General features: G+C 37.0%; 1 protein-coding gene across 5 annotated transcripts in view; it reads left to right on the plus strand.

Annotated features, from left to right (window-relative positions):
* Positions 1-21,767, plus strand: part of Mi-2 (chromodomain-helicase-DNA-binding protein Mi-2 homolog) — a 743,946-nt gene that overhangs the window by 410,619 nt on the left and 311,560 nt on the right. For all 5 annotated transcript variants that reach the window (XM_067141602.2, XM_067141598.2, XM_067141599.2 and 2 more), the window contains exons 16-17: positions 10,077-10,162; positions 10,369-10,677. In XM_067141602.2, coding sequence (XP_066997703.2) covers positions 10,077-10,162; positions 10,369-10,677 — 395 coding nt within the window. The remainder of the gene's footprint in view (positions 1-10,076; positions 10,163-10,368; positions 10,678-21,767) is intronic.

The raw sequence follows: 21,767 nt of genomic DNA on the forward strand, positions 1-21,767 counted from the left end.
CATTGTTTGTTTTGATGTGCTTTGTGTCCCTGTTGCCACTCACCTCTGATAGATATGATTACTGCTGTATACAAAGTATTTTTTTATTAATTTGCTTTACATCGCACCGAGATAGATAGGTCTTATGGCGACGATGGGATAGGAAAGTGCTAGGAGTAACTGTAATCCCAGTTCAATACGCAACAAAATGAAGTTTCTAACTTTCAACTTTCTTCTTTAGCATGCCATTCCTTGGTTCATAAATTTTCTGGTACTACAGGTACGTAACAAAACTGGTTCATCATAGCATGTGAACTATTCAATCCCTGCTCTGAGGCCCTGATTGGAATGAGCGGTTTGCATATTTAACGGAATAATGGCAGAGGGGTGTTCACGGCAGTCTGCGGCCTGATCATTCCAGCACTGGAACTTTGGGCTGTTAGATCAACACCGTAAATTGAGAAAATGTGCGGTTTTTCATTGAATCGAGTATTTTATTTCATAACATTGCTTTTAATTGTTGCTACATTCCTACTGATGTTTTTGTAATGGCCTAATTTGACTTCAGTTAGGAAAACCACCAAGACAGTCTTTCTGAGAATCCTGTAGTGAAGCACGGGTAAATCAGCTAGTATTATATAAAATATTGTTGGTGGCATAAATACTGTAATGTGAAGCACAAAAGTATTTGTACATAAGTGGTGTAATACGCCCGCTCTCTGTGTTGTGTCTGATGGCTGTGGTCATTAAAGCGTTAGGTCAGCATCGTCCGAAACCGTAATTAGACAGTTCGTATCCAGGTCTCACTTGACCACATAACGTGGTACTGATTGTATTGAATAGGTGGAACAATAAATGTACTCCTTTTGTAAACTAAGTGAGATCGCTGTTTTCAATACGGATCAATAATGAGAGTGATGGTTTGTAATCGTATCCAGGTAGTCAAAAATATTTTTACCATCAGAATGTTGGCCGGCATGGTAGGAGAAGTGGTGGTATACAATTTGTAATGGCTAGATTGCGTGCCAAAAGCCTGTATTCAATCCCGAACCTCTCTGCCATGTTTATATGGAGTGGGGGCATTGACGCTGTTAAAGAGCCCTTGGTGCTATTCGGATCGCAGTGGGCTATGTCGTCACCGGGGTTTACCCTCCCCATTTGTAATAATAATAATAATAATAATAATAATAATACTGTTTCTACGTCCCACTAACTACTTTTGACCGTTTTCGGAGATGCTGAGGTGCCGGGATTTTGTCCCACACAAATTCTTCTACGTGCCAGTAAATCTACCGACACAAGGCTGATGTATTTGAGCATCTTCAAATACCACCGGACTCAGTCAGGATCGAACCTACCAAGTTGGGTTCAGGAGGGCAGCGCCTCAACCGTCTGAGCCACTCAGTACGGCGCTCCCTTCATAATATCAGAATATATATTGTACTTCTGCCTTTGCTGGCAGGACCTAGTGTTTACAGTGCACTATGTCTTCTGGTATGGGCTAGAGTAATTTTGTTACTTTCATAGATCTATCTCTGTCTTATCCTTGGCTTTGACAATATGAAAGTGACTGAGGTATGAGCGATGCTAGTAATGCTATTCCTTGTGCAGCCAGTCCCTGTTATGAATGGTGTGAAAATGTTGTTCATAGTGTCGGTTGGTGTATGCATTTCAGTGGGCTTGGCATACTGATATGTAATGGCAACCTCTGGCTCAGTGAGGAAAGCAACGGGAAACTACCTCACTCCTCATTTCCCTAGTACGCCTCTTCAGTGATGCCTAGGCCATCTATGACAGCTGATGGCAGAGCTGCTGAGGATCCAACCAGCCTTAGGGCTGAAGACTGAACATACAATACAATATTGTACTTCAATAAATATTTATGGGATCAGAAAAATAATAAAGGTTTTCATGCTTATTAGTAAACTACTAATAAAATAAATTATAGTTAAGAATGTATCATCCTAACAATTGCCAGTATACCAGCAATAGAAATATTAATGCTATAAGAAGAAGAGTATTATGCATACAGTACTATATACCGCAAACTAAGTTATGTTATAAACGAGTATAGAATCAAGTAATACATCTCCAAATATATCCTCACTGGTCTGTCTGCTGGATCCGAGGTTTGCGAGATTGATCCCGGCCAAGGGAGATGGATTTTAATAGAAGATAAATATCGAGCATGTTTGGAATTTGTTTACTTGACATTCACATAAATGTTGATTTTCTGAGTAAAGGAATATTGCTAAAAGACCAGGATTTTAATATTTCAACGTTCCCGTGTGTTCCATAAGACAATATAGACATCAAAAAATACGTATTTGGCCCACGGTACTTGTTTATGGAAAAGCATGTTAGAGAATAATAAGAAATAAAAGTACTCCCCAAGAAATTGTAGACAACAATGAGTAAAATTATACGACAAAACACTTGGCACAAATGTAAACTATTTATTTATCAGTAGAGCTAATTTCCTGCTGAATTTCTACTTTATTCACTACGTACAATAGCATTAATTTGCCACAAACAGCTGATATTAATACAGAAATGTGAGTCATTGAATTACTTGGCTCTGATTGGCCAATTCCAATCGACCATGCCTTCGACTATTCTTTCAGTGCAGCCAACGCTAGCGCAGACTCGACATCATTAGTTTAATCGGGCGAGCTGTCGGTTTAAACTAAAAGAGAGTCGGAAGTTGATGGAGAATATGGATGCAGGTTTAAACTAGGTACTAAAGTTAAACAGGTTTAATTTATACCAGATTTAACTCAATTTGGAGAAAATGGCCCTAACTGATGTCCAAGGGCTAGGGACGAGAAACAAGGGTACATGTCTCCAGAAACACTAAATCATATTTGATATCTCTCATCACTTGCAACTCTTGAGAATAGTAAGAATGCTTCTGAGGTCACTCTAAATGCTATGAGTGATAATTAGAGATGAGAATTATAGGCACTAAAAACATTTAAAATAGGCAGGCATATAGGCTCTTAAATTAGTCAAAATAGGCATGTAAATAGGCACTAACGTGTAAAATAGGCAACAAAATAGGCAGACACACTTCTTCTTCACAATAAATCACAACACACTCTGAAGATGAAGCGTATGCGTACAACAGTTCACATCGAGAAGGAGGTATAAGGGATATGGGTTGTGCAACGTAGTTCGACGTTGATTGGTTCTCGCTTATGTCTTAGAACGTTGGAGGGGTTGAAGGCTTCGAGGTCAAATTGTTCCTTGTTTCTCCTGATGGAAATTTCCCAAGAACTATTTCTGGTGATTTTCGCGAATTTCTATTTTTGTGTTCGTGGGGTAAACAGATCTTAAGAAATGAGAAGATAATTCTGTCGAGCACTTCAGTTACAATATAATTGCACTGGAAGAGAAACGGCTTCTTTAAAATAGATTCAAAAGGCATCGAATAGGCAATTATACTCCAAATAGGCACAAACCCCTGAAATAGGCATTTCTAGGCATAATAAAACGAACAAAATCTAGCTTAACTCTTTCGCTGTGCTACACACTTACAGAAAAATGTAATTTTTTTCGTATTCTCCAAATGAACTGGAACTTAATTTTTTTTTAAAGGTTAGTGACATTCAACACCATCGCACCATTTTTTAAACTCAACTTTGACAAACTAGCAGTGACATTTGACCTTGAAACACACATTACTGTGGTACATCTCGAAACATGAGCTGGACACATTGCAGGCTGTCCTGGGCAATTCTTACACAAAAATCCTGTCTGTTTTCTCTTTCACATTCCATTCCCTTTCCTTTCTTTGAACATTTTGCTGGTAATGTGGAACAAACAACACAATTAGGTTTGTGACACTTCTCCTGCTGCTACCCAAGAATGTGCCTCTTCGTCAGGCGTGCTTGAGGTACGTAATCAGAAGGTCATACTCGTTTCGCCGGTGGACTGCGCTGATACTCTCGTAGCAGTCCCATTATGACAGAATTTCTGAAGTCAGAAGCACTAATTGCTCCGTCACATATCGTAATTTCATTTTTGTAATTGTTGTCTGTCTGTTAGGTCATCAGCCCAGAGGCTGGTTGGATCCTCAAATAGCACCACCAAAGGTTATGCGGTTATAAGGAAACCCCAAAAACCAATGGCAGCACCAAAATGAGGCGTACTAGGCAAGATGAGGAGTGAGGTAGTTTGCCATTGCTTTCCTCACTGGGTTAGAAAGTACTAATGCAGCACGACTGACCCTATGAGCAGCACCTTTCATAACACTCAGATGCACTAGTCATGCTCTGAATGTCATTACTCAGCACTACCCATACCCCAGCAACTTCCATATCGTCACAGCCATGGATGTTGACTGGGACTTCGGTGGAAGCTACACATTACTCTGTTATGTCATTGCTAATATCCTGCCAGTCCGATACAAAATGAAGATCTTCCTCGTTGGCTCTTTCTTCCAAACAGTCACTATGCACATCATCATTTGTTTCATTGTCCAAATTTACTGACCAGTCTGAATCAGAATCGGCCACTAAAATATTGAAGATTTCTTCGCTGTCATTGCTAATGTTGTTCCGCACACTCATAGCTGCTGAGTGAAGCCTGCTATCGGCCAGACAGCTGGCAGAAATGTTGGCAGGTAGGCATGTGAAAGATAACAAATAAACATAGGTCTAGTATTGGCGATAACGTTTTCAAACAATGCTTAGTACATAGTCAATACATGACTATAGATGTTTCTCTTATTAAATATGCCTTTATTAAAGAAGCACGCAGAAACTATAGCAGGAAAGTACCCAGTCGACAACAGTCGATTGCCGCAGCGAATGCTGTAGGGAAGTAAGTCGACAAAAGTCGACTTCCGCAGCGAAAGAGTTAAAGGATCCTAAAACAGATTTATATCTCGAAAGCCTACGTTTCTTAACAGAGGAATAAAATAGGCAAATAGGCAAATTCCCATCTAGTGATTATATACTGTGATGTCACATTCAGCCAGATGCGTCAGGAGATGTATGTGCAAGTGGGGAGATTAAAAAGGTAGTGCAAGGTCTGATTTATCCCAGTCAATCCACAAGGTGGATAACATAATCTGTCATTTCATTTGAGCCTGAGCCTTCATTTTAAGGTGGATGGGAAAGATCTGAACACATTTGCTCATCATTTATTAAATACAATATTTTTAGTGCACAGTGATGGATCATGATGATGATGATCATCATCATCATCATCTTGGAAGAGTTTCCACCCTTCAGCCAGATCTGTTCAGAATATAAGCTTCTCCGTTGTAATAAACTGTTGCATCTGTCTGGCTTGTCATGCATTGTTTTTTAAGCAACTGATAACATCACTAGCTTTCTTAACCATTCATGACTCACTAAAGTCCCATTATCCACCATTTTTTTTTTAGGATTCTGTAGGGCTTTCACAGCTGTCGTAGCGGTCCTGCGGCTCATAAAGATCTCTAAGGACTATGTACTATGAATTAAAATATCATGTCAAAAAAACAAGTCATTGTGTGCACCCCACTGAGTGAGTTGGCCATGTGGTTTGTGTTACGTAGATGTGATCGTTCATTGGGGAGAGAGTGGGTTCATATCCCATTCATGGTTACAAAAAGAAATCATAAGCCTGGGAGTATTTCACAGAAGTGCCAGAGAATAATGCATTGCAATAATTGTTTCCAGTGTATTCATTTTGGAAGCAAAATTACTTCGGTTACCATTCACCATTTGAAGAGTCATCGGGCATTTGAAGGCAGTCAAGCATCAGCTAGAAGCTCTTACACTTTGCAGGGTGCAGTTTCAGCTTAAACTACATTCCGTTGTTTTTCCATTTTTGGAAATATGTAGTTATAAGTTTACTCTTAAATACAATTTTTTAAATGAAAGAAAGAGAAAGCATAATTCAAAGGAATAACGATACCCAATATTTATTTAGTCCTAAGTGCAAACAGTATTTTGTCTGTTTTTCAAGAATTCCTGGGTTTTGTTCTATTTCACTTGTCTTTGTAAATAAGCTGGTACATAAATGTTAACATCAAAGATCAATCAATCACTACTGATCTGCATTTAGGGCAGTCGCCCAGGTGGCAGATTCCCTATCTGTTGTTTTCCTAGACTTTTCTCAACCTTCTCGCTGCTGAATTCTCGGACAGACTCGTGCGACCCCAGTGCTGAATTTTTTCAGCCAACAACCTCATCAAATATTATCGCTAATTTAAACTGAAAATACAAGCATTAACTACAGAATAATATTTTGAGACAATATTTAAACTCATAGAAAGAAAGAGATCCACCTTATCAATACTAAATTTAATAATGTTTTTTAAAACAGGACGGGTTTCGACTTATCACAAGTCATCCTCAGCTGTCATTTACATACACATTAGAATACATGTTTTAACAGTTGTATCTTACAAATAAACATGTCATGTTTGATAGACATTAGGTAGTATGTCTAGAAGTGAAATTCTGCTTCTTACATCTAAGTTTAAAGGATCAAGATTATTAAAAAGATATCTATCTTTAACACATTAAAAAAAATTATAACACATGATAAAATTTGTTATTTACACCTGACCTTGAATATAGCATTAACGTTCAAGTTTTTCTAGTAATAGTTCTTTAAAAGGACTTTCATATTGCGTTGTTTTTAGTCGACTAAATATGCTTAAATGTAGCCGCATGTGCTTATACAGTATACTTCTTATTAGGCTTAGACTTTGTCAAAATGAGTAATGTGAATTCGAAGTTGAAATTACAATAACAAAGTGAAATGCGTTTGAAATAATAGTAAGCTAGGTAATTGTAACTTCTGTTGAATAACTCCTGCAATTATATGCTATTTAAAATACATTTCATGCAAAGAAGACATTAGCACACTTCAATATATAAAACTTGAAAGCTATAAGACAATCATATACGTTTTGTGAAATTCATATGAAGTATTGTTCTTTCCTCATGCGTATGTGTCAATTTCAAATGGGGTAATATACTTTATATAAACTTTGTCAAATTAAGTAATGTGAATCTGAATTTGAGATTGCATTGAGAAATGAAATGCCAGGTAATTAAAACCTGTATTGAATGACCTCTTCAAATATATACTGTGTAAAATACATTAAATGCAACATAAGACAGTGGTACATTTCAATATGCAAGTTAAAAGGTAAGAGGCAGTCCTGCAAATTTGTAAATCTTCATATGAAGTACTGTTCTTCATGTGTACATGCCAAGTTCAAATGGGGCACTATTGGCCACTATTTGCTTAGGTCCAATCACTATAAACTTATATTGTCTTGTTAAATATACAGATTACCGGGCGATTTGGCCGTGCGCGTAGAGGCGCGCGGCTGTGAGCTTGCATCCGGGAGATAGTAGGTTCGAATCCCACTATCGGCAGCCCTGAAGGTGGTTTTCCGTGGTTTCCCATTTTCACACCAGGCAAATGCTGGGGCTGTACCTTAATTAAGGCCACGGCCGCTTCCTTCCAACTCCTAGGCCTTTCCTATCCCATCGTTGCCATAAGACCTATCTGTGTCGGTGCGACGTAAAACCCCTAGCAAAAAAAAATATATATATATATATATACAGATTAAAGATGAATGTGCTGTTGGGGTTATGAAAGCTGTTGTTGTAGGTGGTTCTTTTTCGGTCTATGATACTTGCTAACTATCAGTAAAAAGTAAATGAAATCAATTAGAAGCGTATTAGAATGTTAAAGTGTTAAACTTTTGTGTGTGTGTGTTTTTATATAGATAGATAGAGAGAGAGAGAGAGAGAGAGAGAGAGAGAGAGAGAGAGAGAGAGAGAGAGAGAGAGAGAGAGAGAGAGAGAGAGAGATTACTTACTGTCGTGAGATGATTGGGAAGTGTATCGCTTGGCAGCTTGGCGTGTACTATATCGTGAACTTGTGGTATCAGTGTCTGTTGTCGTGAGGGGAATGGAGGGGTGGGGAAGGGGAGTTGCTAACTGTGTAGAGGTGGAGTTAGTTGTGTCTTTCTCCTGCGCTGTGGATTGCGCGTGGTGTTGTTTATTGACTGTTCTCAGATATTTTTTTTTTTTTTTTAAAGGGATGATTTTATTAAATAAAATATTGGTTTTATCTGTTATTTCATTAATATTATAATTAGGGTTTGCATATTGGTCTACTGTTATATATAGTTCTTCAGTAATATTGAGTAAGGGTCCTTTGGGGTTTGTGCTTAATATTATCATATCATTATCTATATTAGTAAAGTTATGTTTGTAATCAACCATGTGTTGTCCTATTGCCGAAAAATGGTTGTGTTTTATGGCATTGACGTGTTCGTTGTATCTGATGGTAAAGTTTCTGCCTGTACGTCCTATGTAGCTGTCTATATAGCTATATAGCAACAAAGATAGGAGATTGATATTTTGTAATTAAAGAGTAAGCGCTCATCTTCGTCATACTGCAAAATCTCCACAAAATATAACTTATAAAACCCATGTTATTTGCAAAGAACATTTGGACAAAACGAGTTTTGCAGCAGTTTTGTGGAGATAAAAGTTACGAGCAGCACTATATGGAATATAGTGTGCAGATTTATAGTGAACATGTTTTTATCAGCTATGTTTGAAAGTATTACACTCTGAAAATGGCATGAATGAAAATAATTTTAAGGTTAGAATATAATGTTTAGATATCTAATCCCCGCTCTTTGACTTTATGTTTATATCAAGAAATTATCATTCATTCAAAACGTTTTATAAGTTCTTTAACATTTCATACAGTTATATTAATAATCCGTTATTGTCTTCAACGAAATCCCCCACATCTTTGTCATAGTCTGGCATTTTAAAGTTTAAAGTTTGCCACTGGTCAAGCAGTGTCTTGTAGAACATGACGTCACTGTTCCTTATCCACTCTTTCCCGTTATGTTTGGTCAGCAATGTCTTCAGGTCGGTGAGCTTTTCTTTCTTAAGAGGAACTCCTTCCACCACTGGTACTGGTACTGGCACAATAACAGAAAAGGGACCATGCTTCAATATGCTTTTCGCTTCCACCACAATCACTGTTATAGTATACTTCACCTCTTATCACACAGTTGCCTCATTTTGTTCGTGTAAGTATGATCCTCTTACAGGGTTCTGGGACATCATGAGCTTTGCTGCATAACACGCTGGACATAATGACTTCTGCAGCATTTCCATTTATTTGTCACTTCTAAATGTATGGATTAAATGGACCTTGCTCATGTATTACATTACTGGATTGTGTATTTAGATGAGCTGCATACAATGGCGTGATTACTCATTATGAGAAAAAAATGGACATAACGGTTTTTGCAACTGGACGACTCATATGATTGTGTATTATTACCTACTCCAGGTTAAGTGAACAGATTAATTAAAGGAAGTTAAAACGTAACGGGTTCAAGCGACACTGCCACTACAGCAATGCACTGCAGGATTCAAGCTCGATTACCAGTAAATCCTATTGCACACTGAAACTGTAGATACCTACAACCTTCAGAAATAGTTCTGCCAAAATTCTGGATGTGATAATGCACCTCACTTTAAATATTTGAGTAGTAAACATACTATGATAAATTTATTCCAAAGAAGTGTGTTTGTGTATTTTCTACAGTTTGAAAAAACCCGTTTTTATTCACAATGCTGTGAAAATCTACAGTGAATCATTGTTTTCATTGTTAATGTGATAGTAAATTTGTAATTAAAAATTGTAATTTGACATCTTAAGGCATTAATTGTAAGTGTTTTCTTTGAAAAAGCATGATATAGAAAATGACTCATAAAAGCATGATATAGAAAATGACTCATTACTTCAAGAATGAGTATGAATTTAAAAAGTATTTAGCTTGCTTTGTGTTTATAAAAACTTTCTTTTGCTTGCGGTATATGTTTGCAAACAAGTATCGTTTTTCTCTTGAGACAAGCAAGTGATTAATAATGCACACACTCTGCTTATTCCAATAATCTTATCATTGAAAAATTTTCCTCTTTGATTTATTTCCCTTGATGTGGAAGCCCGTGGCTTTCTTTCCTCAGTTATCTCCCTCCAAGTTGACAAATAGGCAGTGTAGCCTTATTCTTTTTTAATACAGATTGCCATATTCTCCTTTGTTTCAGATGAAATGGGTCTAGGGAAAACTATTCAGACAATCACATTTCTGTATTCCCTTTACAAAGAAGGACATTGCAAAGGGCCATTCCTGGTAAGTGGCGTTATGTTTCATAGCTGTATGAAAATAATCTGTTTATTTCTTGAATCTGCAGTGGTTTCTTTTTTCCTGCTATTGTTTGAAATACTATTTACTGCCACTTTCTAAAAATTAAATGCTTTAGTTTGAAGTACTTCATTGGAAATGCTAAGTTTTGTAGTCTCCTGATTTTAATTCAATTGAATTTTGTCTCTTTGTAGTTGAGTGTTCCTCTCTCTACCATTATTAATTGGGAGCGGGAGTTTGAGACATGGGCTCCTGACTTCTATGTGGTGACATATGTTGGAGACAAGGATTCTCGGGCTGTGATTCGTGAAAATGAACTCTCCTTTGAAGAGGGAGCTGTCCGTGGTGGACGAGCATCAAGAATACGTTCATCAACGATCAAGTTCAATGTGCTCCTTACTAGCTACGAGTTGATATCTATAGACGCGGCATGCCTTGGTTCGATAGACTGGGCTGTGCTGGTTGTAGATGAGGCTCATAGACTCAAGAGTAATCAATCCAAAGTAAATAATTATTGCTCAGACATTTGTGGAATAATGTTTGAGTGGATTTTACAGAAAGTGTTGTGGTATTAGCTAATTATTTTTGAAATTGAGATTTCATTCGTTTCCAAAATATATATAATAATGAATTTGTTATATTTGGAAGTGATTTTGGGAAATGCTGATACCATATGTTTATATAGAATTTTGACCAGGATAATCTAGACTTGCCACGAAATATGTGTAAATTATTGGCATCTGAATGTTAGGTTAGAGAAAAATAGTAGCTTTTATTATTTTAGATTGGAAGCAAAATAATTACAAACTGTCTCCTTTTCTTCAACCTTATTGAAAATATTATTTTAGTTTTTTTGAGTATATTGTGATACCAGCTAATGTCAAGTTCAGCATTTCACTTGCTCCAATTAGGCATAGCCCTGATATCATCTATATGAACACACTGAGGCCTAATACTGTACTAATTCGTATGATGGACAAAACTGCATAATGGATGCACCCCGATCTTCCCCTTGAAGTTTTAGGGAAAAAGAAAAAGAATTTCTTACTTCATAGGTGCATTTTATTTTCTACAAAAATTGTCTTAGTAATATTAAACATCTTAATATTGGATGGTTTGCATTATGCAGTAAAACTCGTAAACGGAGATAAGTGGCTGCATACTCACTTGTGGTGACCACACAATACACTTTATGCAAAGGATAACAATCATTTCCATAGTTTGTCTGTAAAGCAGATGATGGTGTGCAGTATTTTCAATGTGTGTAGCGTTTATTGGATATGATGAGAACAGAAAAGCTAGAAAATAGGTATATTCCTTATTATATAATCTGTATTTTCTATCAACATTTAAATCCACCAGATTCCCATAACACATGTCAGAAAAGACATGATTGCCATTCAGTGCCGAAGAATTGAACTGATACGTAGTACATACACAAAACGACGTCAGCGTTTCCAATTTACGCCACGTTGCCTGCAGCACTTCAGCGGCAAACTCGCCGATGCTGGGTGTAGGTGATTTCAGTGCCATGGTCAGTGTATGTCGTGTTTGGTATCGCGTATTATTTGCCGGTTAGACACAAATGCAAACTGTGTTTTTTCTTCCCTACCCTACACTCCTCAAGCATGGTTTCTAAACTATCTTGTGGAGTATTCTTCTATGATTGTGACTGTGTTACAGAGCCTTTTAAACCATTCCTTAGGATCATGTACATTTAATGAGAAAAGTAATATTACAGTATTTCACATGGCAGACCAAATCCTGAATTAAAGGACTTGAAGATTAAATCAGATGGAGCATGGGAATTTCGAAAGAAATTTTTGTGTGTCATAGACTACAGAATAATTGGGCTGTGGGGTAGTGAAAAGTTATCGAGACTCTTTTGCTGGCCGTGTTTACATTTAAAAAAAAAAAAAAATCACCAGGTGACTTTGCCGTGCGGTTACAGGCATGCGGCTGTGAGCTTGTATCCGAAAGATAGTGGGTTTGAATCCCACTGTCGGCAGCCCAGAAAATGGTTTTCTGTGGTTTCCCATTTTCACACCAGGCCTTAATTAAGGCCACGGCCGCTTCCTTCCATCATCGCCATAAGACCTATCTGTGTCGGTGTGACGTAAAGCCACTAGCAAAACAAAACAAAAAAACCTTGTCCATCAGGAATATGGATAGTTTGTGTTCTTCACACACATCATGAAAATTCTAAATAACATGTTGCATCCATTGTTTCTCTAGAGTGTTTTGGTAAAATGAGAATAGACCTCATTAACGAGGCATTTAAAAAATCAACAGCAAAATGAAGTGAAGCTGTATAAAGAAACAGATTGACGAATTGAAGTACAAGTAGGCGCAACACAACTTCTTGCGGATCTTCAAATACAGTACTTTCAGGTAAATTTTTTCCACATTTATTATTACTATTTTTATAATTCTATTCATTGGATATTGTATTTGGAAAAAAATTATTTTGCTCCCCATAAAACATTACTTGGACACTCGAAAGAAATTTGTCCTCTCCTAGACTTTATTAGTTTTGAACCGCAACCCCCAGTAAATTCCTATGCCATGCCATGCCATGCCATGCCATGTCATGTCATGCCACGCCACACAACTGGATGAGAAATGGATGGAGAAGCCATGTTCATTTTCAACATTTTTAAACAACACTGCCTGAAAACTCCAATTACAATGGTTCTTTTTAATGTGAATGTGGAGTGGAGATTGAGGTTAACTAGATAGCAGAACTTTAGGCTCGTAAAAAGTGGCATTTTGGGTGCCTAAAACAGGTTCTTATACAGCCCTATTTAGGTTCTGTAAAATGTAAAACAAGCACTACTGCTTAAGAATGACAGTAATTTTACAAGGTACCTACCACATTTATTTATTTATTTATTTATTTATTTATTTATTTATTTATTTATTTATTTATTTATTTATTTATTTATTTATTTATTTATTTATTTATTTATTTAATTATTTAACATTAAAAGTAAACAAAGACTTACTTCACATTTTTGATGTGTCCATACACAAATTGACTACTTTGGATTTTTGTACAGTGATTTTATTCATTGTGTAGCTTACCTCATAATACATGATGAGCCCCTTTTGTAGGTTTTCCATGGAAAAATTTAAGCAGTTGTCACTCAGAATAACTTTTTAAGTTGAAAAAAAAAAGAGCTTTCAACATCGATCGAAGAAATGGAGCAATATTTCTCATGTAGAGTGAGAGGAGAAATGTTTATTTGGTTCAGCCTTCATTATTATTATTATTATTATTATTATTATTATTATTATTATTATTATTATTACTACCTTCGTTGTTCTTGTGCTTAAAATGTTGGTAGCAGCGATTAATGTCTTCAGTAAAATGTTTTTCTGCAGCACCATGTCCGACTTACCTTTCAGTTTTTCCCAGATTTTATTTTTGACATAATTTTAATGCAGTTCAGTTATGCACACTAACTGATTCAGAATACTTACAAGTGAAATGATGAAGTGGTTTCTGGTAAAGGTGATTATTATTATTATTATTATTATTATTATTATTATTATTATTATTATATTCTGTCACTATTCATACGACAGCTGGAATTTTAGGAATAAATGAGGTGTCTGCTTCAGGTACTTCGATATTCTGTTGGCCTTGCTGGACTTGTTGTTATCTGCCTTGGAATATAAGCAGTATAGGCTGTTAAGGAAAATAATAGCTGCAAATTTTTCTTAAAACTTTAAAATAGGCTCCAATGTCAAAATAGGCATTTTTGGGCACTGTAAATGACCTTTATTTAGACCTAATTATCCATGACAAACCTACCGTATTTGCTCGCATATAACCTGCACTTTTTTGACAGAAAATAAGTGTGAAAATTTTCGGTGCGATACATGCAGGGATTTTTGTGCGAAAGGCCGTATTCCCAAAAACATAAAATTTGCATTTGGCTATTGAAACAAAGCAAATGGCATACTTACCTATTCATTGTCACTGCGTTCAGTCTCCGAGCTATTCTCGCGTGCATCATTTTGGTCACCATCCCATACTGCATCATTCTGACTTCCGTCCAAGGCATTTGCGATGCCAGTCTTCAAAAAACTCTTCACAATAACATCTGTCGGCACCATAACCCATGCCCACATAGCCCAATCACACACGAGTTCAACTGAAGGCCTCTTGATTTTGCCTGCTGGCGTCAGCTCTTGCTCCCCTCCTGCCATCCATTCGGCGTACAATTTACGTATGTTGTCGTTCAAGGGCTTTGTTGACGTAAACATCTAAGGGCTGTTGATAATGAGAGAGTCCACCAGGAATTACAACTAGATCAGTTTTCATTTCCTGAAGACGTTTCTTCATGTCTTCCACCAAGTGTCCGCGGAAACTGCCCCACACTAGCATTGCTGAGCGTCAAAGCAGTGCCCCTGGCTGTACTCCCCACACCGTTCGGACCCAGTCCTAGACAAGAGCTGTATCCATCCATCCTTTCTCTTGAACCCGTATATGAATGCCTTTGGGAAACTTTGCTTTAGGCACGGTTTTTCTTTTGAAAATAACGTTGCGTGGCAGTTTTCTTCCATCTGCGGTTATTGCTAGCATGACAGTGTAACACTGTTTTCCACACCCAGTTGTACGTACAAGCACACTAGATTCTCCCTTCTTGTTGATGGTGGTGCTGCATGGAATGTAGAAGTTTATCAGGATTTGATCTACATTGCCAATTTGGGATAAGAGGTAATTGTTTTTCTTCCGCATTTCTATCACGTGGCGATGAAAATCTATGATTTTGTCGCTGAAATCGCTTGGCATTTTCTGACAGATGTTCGCCTTCGCAGACACACTCCCTTTCATGTCACGAATCTATGGATCCCACCCCAGCTCACTTTCAGATCCGAACAGCTTATTCCTCCTTTAATCGCTACTTCGCACGCTTTGAAATGTAGCATCTCGAGCGAGACATTAAAGCCATCATTTCGCAACTCTGTAACGTAATGAAGCAACTTGTCTTCCAGCTCAGGAACCTTACCAGTTTTCGGCCCTCTGAACGCCTTACGTGTTCTGTTAGTGATTTTTAGCGCAGCTTTCTGTTTATGCCAGTGGCGAACATTAAACTCGATCACACTGAATTCTCAACCGGCAGCTCTGTTATGATGTTCTTCAGCGTATTTTATCACTTTGAGTTTAAACCCAGCCGTATAACTCCCACGTTTCTCCATAACTTAAAGATCGACCTACGCAAGAAAACTTAACTGAGAAACAACAATGAAGCATGAAGACAGAATACTGGTACTTGTAGAAAACACAACATGTGAATGATACCTAATACTGTGATCACTTGACTGCCTGGACAGGAAAACACTCCCAGTTCTCGTGATCAGCTCTGCCGTACAGGTAGCGATAAGCATATTGACAAAGACAGAGTGAGAGGGATGGCTGTGTGTGACTGGCTAGGGATGTGGCCTTGAGGCAGGGGTTTGCGTGTTGGAAATTTTTGTTAGAACAGCTAGCCTCAACCATTCTGCAGGTAGAAAGAAATGCAGCTTCTTCTTCTACTGTCACGTACAAAGTACCATAACAGTAATTGCTACAGTCCCGATATTTAATGTAGGCACGTCCACGGAATACCTAAACTTTATTTTGTGTATGTACCGTATGTCTTTATGACAATGTCGGAAATTAATGCGAGTTATGTGCGGGTATTTTTTTTCCTACAATTTCAAATGTAAAAAATGGTCTGCAAGATAAACGCGGTGGTGAGTTATATTCAAGCTAATATGGTAAATACTTTTTTGCTTAAATTCCATGGTGTAATGATGAGTCGTGTTGAAACTGATAGTGAATGTTAAGTAAGTTTCCATGTTGATAAAATGTTAGTAATTACTTCTGTACTTTTTCCTATTTTAATTTACAGTACACTTGTGTGCCGTTCGTGTTTCATTACACAAGTTTCACAGCTGATGCTAGTTATCAATGATTCGATCTTAGACTCATTTATGAGACCTTCAATACATTGTTTGTAGCTGCTACTTGTTTGATATATTGCTATAGATGCTGTCAGTAATTCCTCATTTGAGATGGTGCATGTTTTAATATGTCTTAATTGTTGCAAATATTTCCTCGATAAAAGACACACCCTATATTTTTGTTATAAAAATTGGGAAAAGGAATGCAAATCTGTTACACAGGTAAATACATATCCACCATTCTTTAGTGATATTGTACTTAAGTAATATTTCTGATCTAACCAAATTTATTTATTTATTTTTGTTGACTCATGAACTTGGCATATTGGGCATTTGATGTGGTATTTTCTGCTTGTTCTTTGCTAGTTAGTGGCGATAAACAGTAAATGGATGGATGCTCTTTCAAAGTTGGGATAATATGGAGGAAGAATAGTTTTGTTAATGAATGAAATGAAATGGCATATGGCTTTTAGTGTCGGGAGTGTCCGAGGACAAATTCGGCACGCCAGGTGCAGGTCGTTTGAATTGACGCCTGTAGGCGACCTGCGCGTCGTGATGAGGATGAAATTTTGAAGTCGACACATACACCCAGCCCCCATGCCAGCGAAATTAACCAATTATGGTTAAAATTCCCGACCCTGTCGGGAATCAAACCCTGGACCCCTTTGACCGAAGGCCAGCACGCTATCCATTTAGCCATAGAGCCGGACATTAAAGTAATATTTAACAAGCATGAACTGGTCAAAGATGAAAAATAATTCTTGAATAACTAATGGCATTCATCTTTGTTCCAATTCATTCTCTAATATGATTTCATCTTTCCTATCATATTATTGATGTACCACATATCCTCCCTCCAAATTTACATTTCGAGTCAGTCAGTCAGTCAGTTGTGTACGTTCGATAGTCTTCTTACATTAAATATAAAAGTTCAAGTAGTGGTGACATAAGATACCCTTTCCCTCTGTCGTTGGAAACCTTGAGATTACAGGAAATATAGAAAAACACTAGCTAATATACAGCATTGTGGTATAACAGAGAAAAATTTCAAAATGCAAGTTTTACATATAAAGAGTGTTCAATTGTCCTAAAAACCAGAATGTGTGAACATTTCAAGCAGGAATTTTTGGCCCATGCACTTGATAAACATAAGTAAGATTTTATGGACTCACAGGATACCATTTGTATGAAAGTATAAATTGGCAACCAAAATGGCACTCGTTAGAAAGTGGTCAGTAGTTCAAGCCAATAGAGGGAAGTGTTAGAGATTGATGTAGTAGAACAACCTTTTTCTATTGCGTGAGTCCACTTTGTAGTCAAGTTATTTTAGAGGATATTGGAAAAACGATTGAGGATGAAATTAGAATTTTTGTTTCTTTTGCTAGTGGCTTTTCGTCGCACCAACACAGATAGGTGTTACGGCGGCGATGGGATAGGAAAGGCCTAGGAGTTGGAAGGAAGCAGCCGTGGCCTTAATTAAGGTACAGCCTCAGCATTTGCCTGGTGCAAAAATGGGAAACCATGGAAAACAATCTTCAGGGCAGCCGACAGTGGAATTCGAACCCACTAACTCCCGGATGCAAGTTCACAGCCGCGCGCCCCTAACCGCATAGCCAACTCGCTCCGTGAAATTAGAATAGAAAATGGAAGAATAACAATATGACTTCAGGAAAGATGGGTCAATATTTGACTTGATCTTCACACTTAGGCACATGATGGAATAAAGATGGGAATTTGGGAAGGATTTGTTGAGGCATTGGTAGATATCCACTCAGTCTATGACAGTATACCAAGGCAACTACTTTTGGGATGCACTGTGGAAGAAACAAGGAGACAGAAGTGCAGATGATAAAAGTTTTGTACAACAAACTTGTTGATATTGTAAAGACAAAGGGGGAACAAAATGGTTTGATGTGGAAACAGGACTTTGGCAGGGAAGCATGCTGCCCCCCATACTCTGTCTGTTATGGATGAAATGCACAAGTGTGTAAAACAGGAGACGGGATGAAACACAGCAGTGGCTCTGCTAATGACAGATGACATAGTAATATGGAGGAGAAAATGAACTGGAAATACAAGAACAAGTTTCTGTATGGAATGGGGGTGACAGAAGAGCTTGAATAAGAATAAGCACAGAGAAGAATTAAGCTGTGGAACTGACAAATTCTAAGGAAATGCAAAGAAGTTCTGTGTTGAACTTCCTTTGTACTGATATTTACATACATTTACATGTATCAGGTACACAAAATGGGATGAGAGCAGGAATTCAGACAGCTGAGATGAAATTCATTAGAGGTATTGTAGGAAAGGTAAGGAAAGGTAGAATCAGAAAGGAAGAGTTTAGGAGGAGGATTGGAGTTTCAAAACTGTTGAGGAAGATAGACAAATTAGGTGAAATAGTCTAGACACATGATGCAAGTGGGAGAAGACTAAGTTCCAAATAAAGTATTCATAAGGAAACCAACAGGAAACAGTCCACAAGGAAGGCCTCGAAAGAGGTGGTTATATGCAGTGGAAGAGAAAATAGAGAAGAGAGGAGGAAGAAATATGGAAGCAGAAAGCGGCTGGTGGAGAGACGGGAAACAATATAGGTCCTTGACCTTGGAGAGAATTGGAAATGAGAACTGACAAAGTCCACTATAAAATTCATCTAATATGTATTGGCAGAAACTATTAGAGTTTTATATGGTACAAGTTATTTTTGTTGCTTTAGTTAAAAAGTTTTTTTCCTGGAAAATTAATTCTAAATATATTAATTTTGGTGGGCCCCATCAGAAACTCTTTTGAAATGGCACTACATTGCACACTCTAGAATTAACAGTAATTAATGTACAAACTCCCAGGAATTATATGCAGGTTTTACATTGTGCCTAGTAAATTTGAATCCATTAATTGAAATGTATACATGTGCTGTTTGGATCATCAGTCCATAGACTGATTTCAAGCAGCTCTCCATGCCCTGTCCTGTGTTCTTTGCTAACCTTTTCATTATTTAATGTCAAAAACTTCATAATGGTCCGTATTGAAAAAAGATTTACATTCAAAAACAGAGGTAAGGTTATCCACCTGTTCAATACTACTTACAATGTGTTATCATTAAAATGTCACATTTTATTATTCCATTTGGTGGGTACCGGTTTTGGCACTATATAATGCCATCATCAGCCCAAGATTTAAGCAAGCAAGGCCACTTAATAAAATACATATATATGTACATAGATAGCTAGCAATGATAGTCATGTTACATCATAAAACATTTGACCACGTAATATCTCTAAAAACATATTAAAATTCTGAAATTCTGGAATTCTAGATGTAAGATAAGAATTTTTTTGTATGTACAATTCGGTATATTCTTATCACCCAGTAATGTTAATTAATGACTTCTATGTATACAGCTACAATAGCTGCCAAGTTATGTAAGATCTTGTTTTTTCTTTTTTACCATCTATATAGTTAAATGACGATTATTCTATTGCTCTTGAACACCATATAGAGTCCTTGAGAATGTTCTATCGTGTAAGATTGAATCCTATATACATAATTATCACATTTTAGAGTATTACTGTACAGTATAAAATAGAGAGAAGACCATTATACATTCAATGCAAATAAAAAGTATTTCCTCTTGGTAAAACTCAGATAGCCATTGTAAACTGGTCAGATGTTTAGAGCAGGTGGACAGCTTTTTCTTAGTGTAAATGTTGTTGGAATCTTCCTGATATGTCTTAACTTGATAGGTCCTATAATAATAGAGGATAAAATTTCCGTAATATCTTCAAATATAGGTGGGTTGAGGCCGAGGGTTGACTTTTATATGAAACACGATGTTTTCAATGGTTAAACGTAACCTTAGAGGATCTTAATTCAACCGGACCTAGAAGAAAATAATACCTGTGTAAGTATAACATACACGGATCAAGAAGGGTGTCAAATGCACAATGGAATATCTTCCAAGATAATGTGCAGGACAAACTATCCAACATGCTGTTTCAAAAACAGTGCACCCTAGATAATAAACTTCAAGTTCTTCTCAACAAAGCCAAGACAGACAACAAGCCGCACAGAAATTCACTTAATACACATATACATCACCTACCTGAGTTCCATCCGCCATTTATCAATCTATCCACAACAAATTTCGGCAAAGAAGAAATAGACATCTTAGCGAAAGGACTTAAACATAATTGGCCTAATTACAATATAGCAAACATGGCCAAAAAATTAGTAATAGAGACAGAAGCAGCCATTAATAAATTGCCCATCGATATTCAAGATGAAACCAGACATGAGGCTAAAAAACAAATAAACAACATTTTCAGCACACCGACACACCTTTTATCTTCTACACAACTTCCAAACAGAAAACAGATTCTTCAGCTTAAAGATAAAATCAGAAATTCAGAAACCATTATCACCAAAGTAGATGAAGGGAACGCTACTGTCGTAATGGACCAAGCAGACTATATGGAAAAAACAAAAAATTTCTTTACAGATAAATTGTTCACAGTTGTGGACAAAGATCCTACCCAGATCATTCAAAGACAATTAAAACAGGTACTTAAAGACACAGATCTTCTATTAACGGATAGTGAAAAAGAATAAATTGATTAATATGAACCCTGGCCTGCCAACGGTTAAAGCGCAACCTAAGATTCATAAAGACGGAATTCCTATACGCCCGATAATAAATTTCAGACTTAGTCCACTTTACAAAACAGCTCAATTCATCCAACAGTTTTTGAGCAAACACTACACTTTCAAGGCGAACAAATCTGTCAAAAACACTCTTGAATTAATCCAACGGCTAGACAAATTTAAATTGCAACCATACCATACTATACATTCCTTTGACATTACCAACATGTATGCAAATATCAAACCGGAAGAAGTTACACCAATTATTTTTAAAAATGTACGTTCTCATAGCCAGCTCAGCCAACTTGAAATAGCGGATTTCATGCCTATAAAGAAACTATTAACTAGTAACAATTATTTCATATTCAATAAGATAATACACAACAGGACGGATTGGCCATGGGTTCGCCGACATCAGGCATTCTGGCCAACATATACCTTGATCACTTAGAGTACACTAAAATAGAAAAAGACAAGAAGTTTAACAATATGGTCTTATGGTCTAGGTTTGTAGTTAATACGTTTATTATCATGGATCAACGTGACACCAATGCAGCTACCACCCTAGCACATCTCAATGACATTGACGCAAACATTAAGTTCACAATAGAGTCTGAAATTAATAAGGCCCTCAGTTTCTTAGACCTAACTATCACCAGACTCCCGCTTGCTTTTAAATATAAAATCTATAGAAAACCAACGCATACAGCTTTAACCATACAGCAAGACTCCCTAAACCCCTCTTGCCATAAGCGGGCTACTTATAATAGTTTAGTGCATCGTGCCTATAATGTTCCTATGTCAAAAGCAGAACTGAACAAAGAACTTAATATTATACATAACATTGTAATACACAATGGTTTTAATCATGGTTTCATAGAACGCATAATACGTAAGTTTAAGCATCGACCCAAGACCATTTTACTGAAAGAAAAAATGAAACCAGTAGCATTTGCAACCTTCACATTTAACCCTGATACTTACCGTGTTACTAACATAT

Source organism: Anabrus simplex, chromosome 2 (assembly GCF_040414725.1).
Source record: "Anabrus simplex isolate iqAnaSimp1 chromosome 2, ASM4041472v1, whole genome shotgun sequence".
Classification (NCBI taxonomy): Eukaryota; Metazoa; Arthropoda; class Insecta; order Orthoptera; family Tettigoniidae; genus Anabrus; species Anabrus simplex.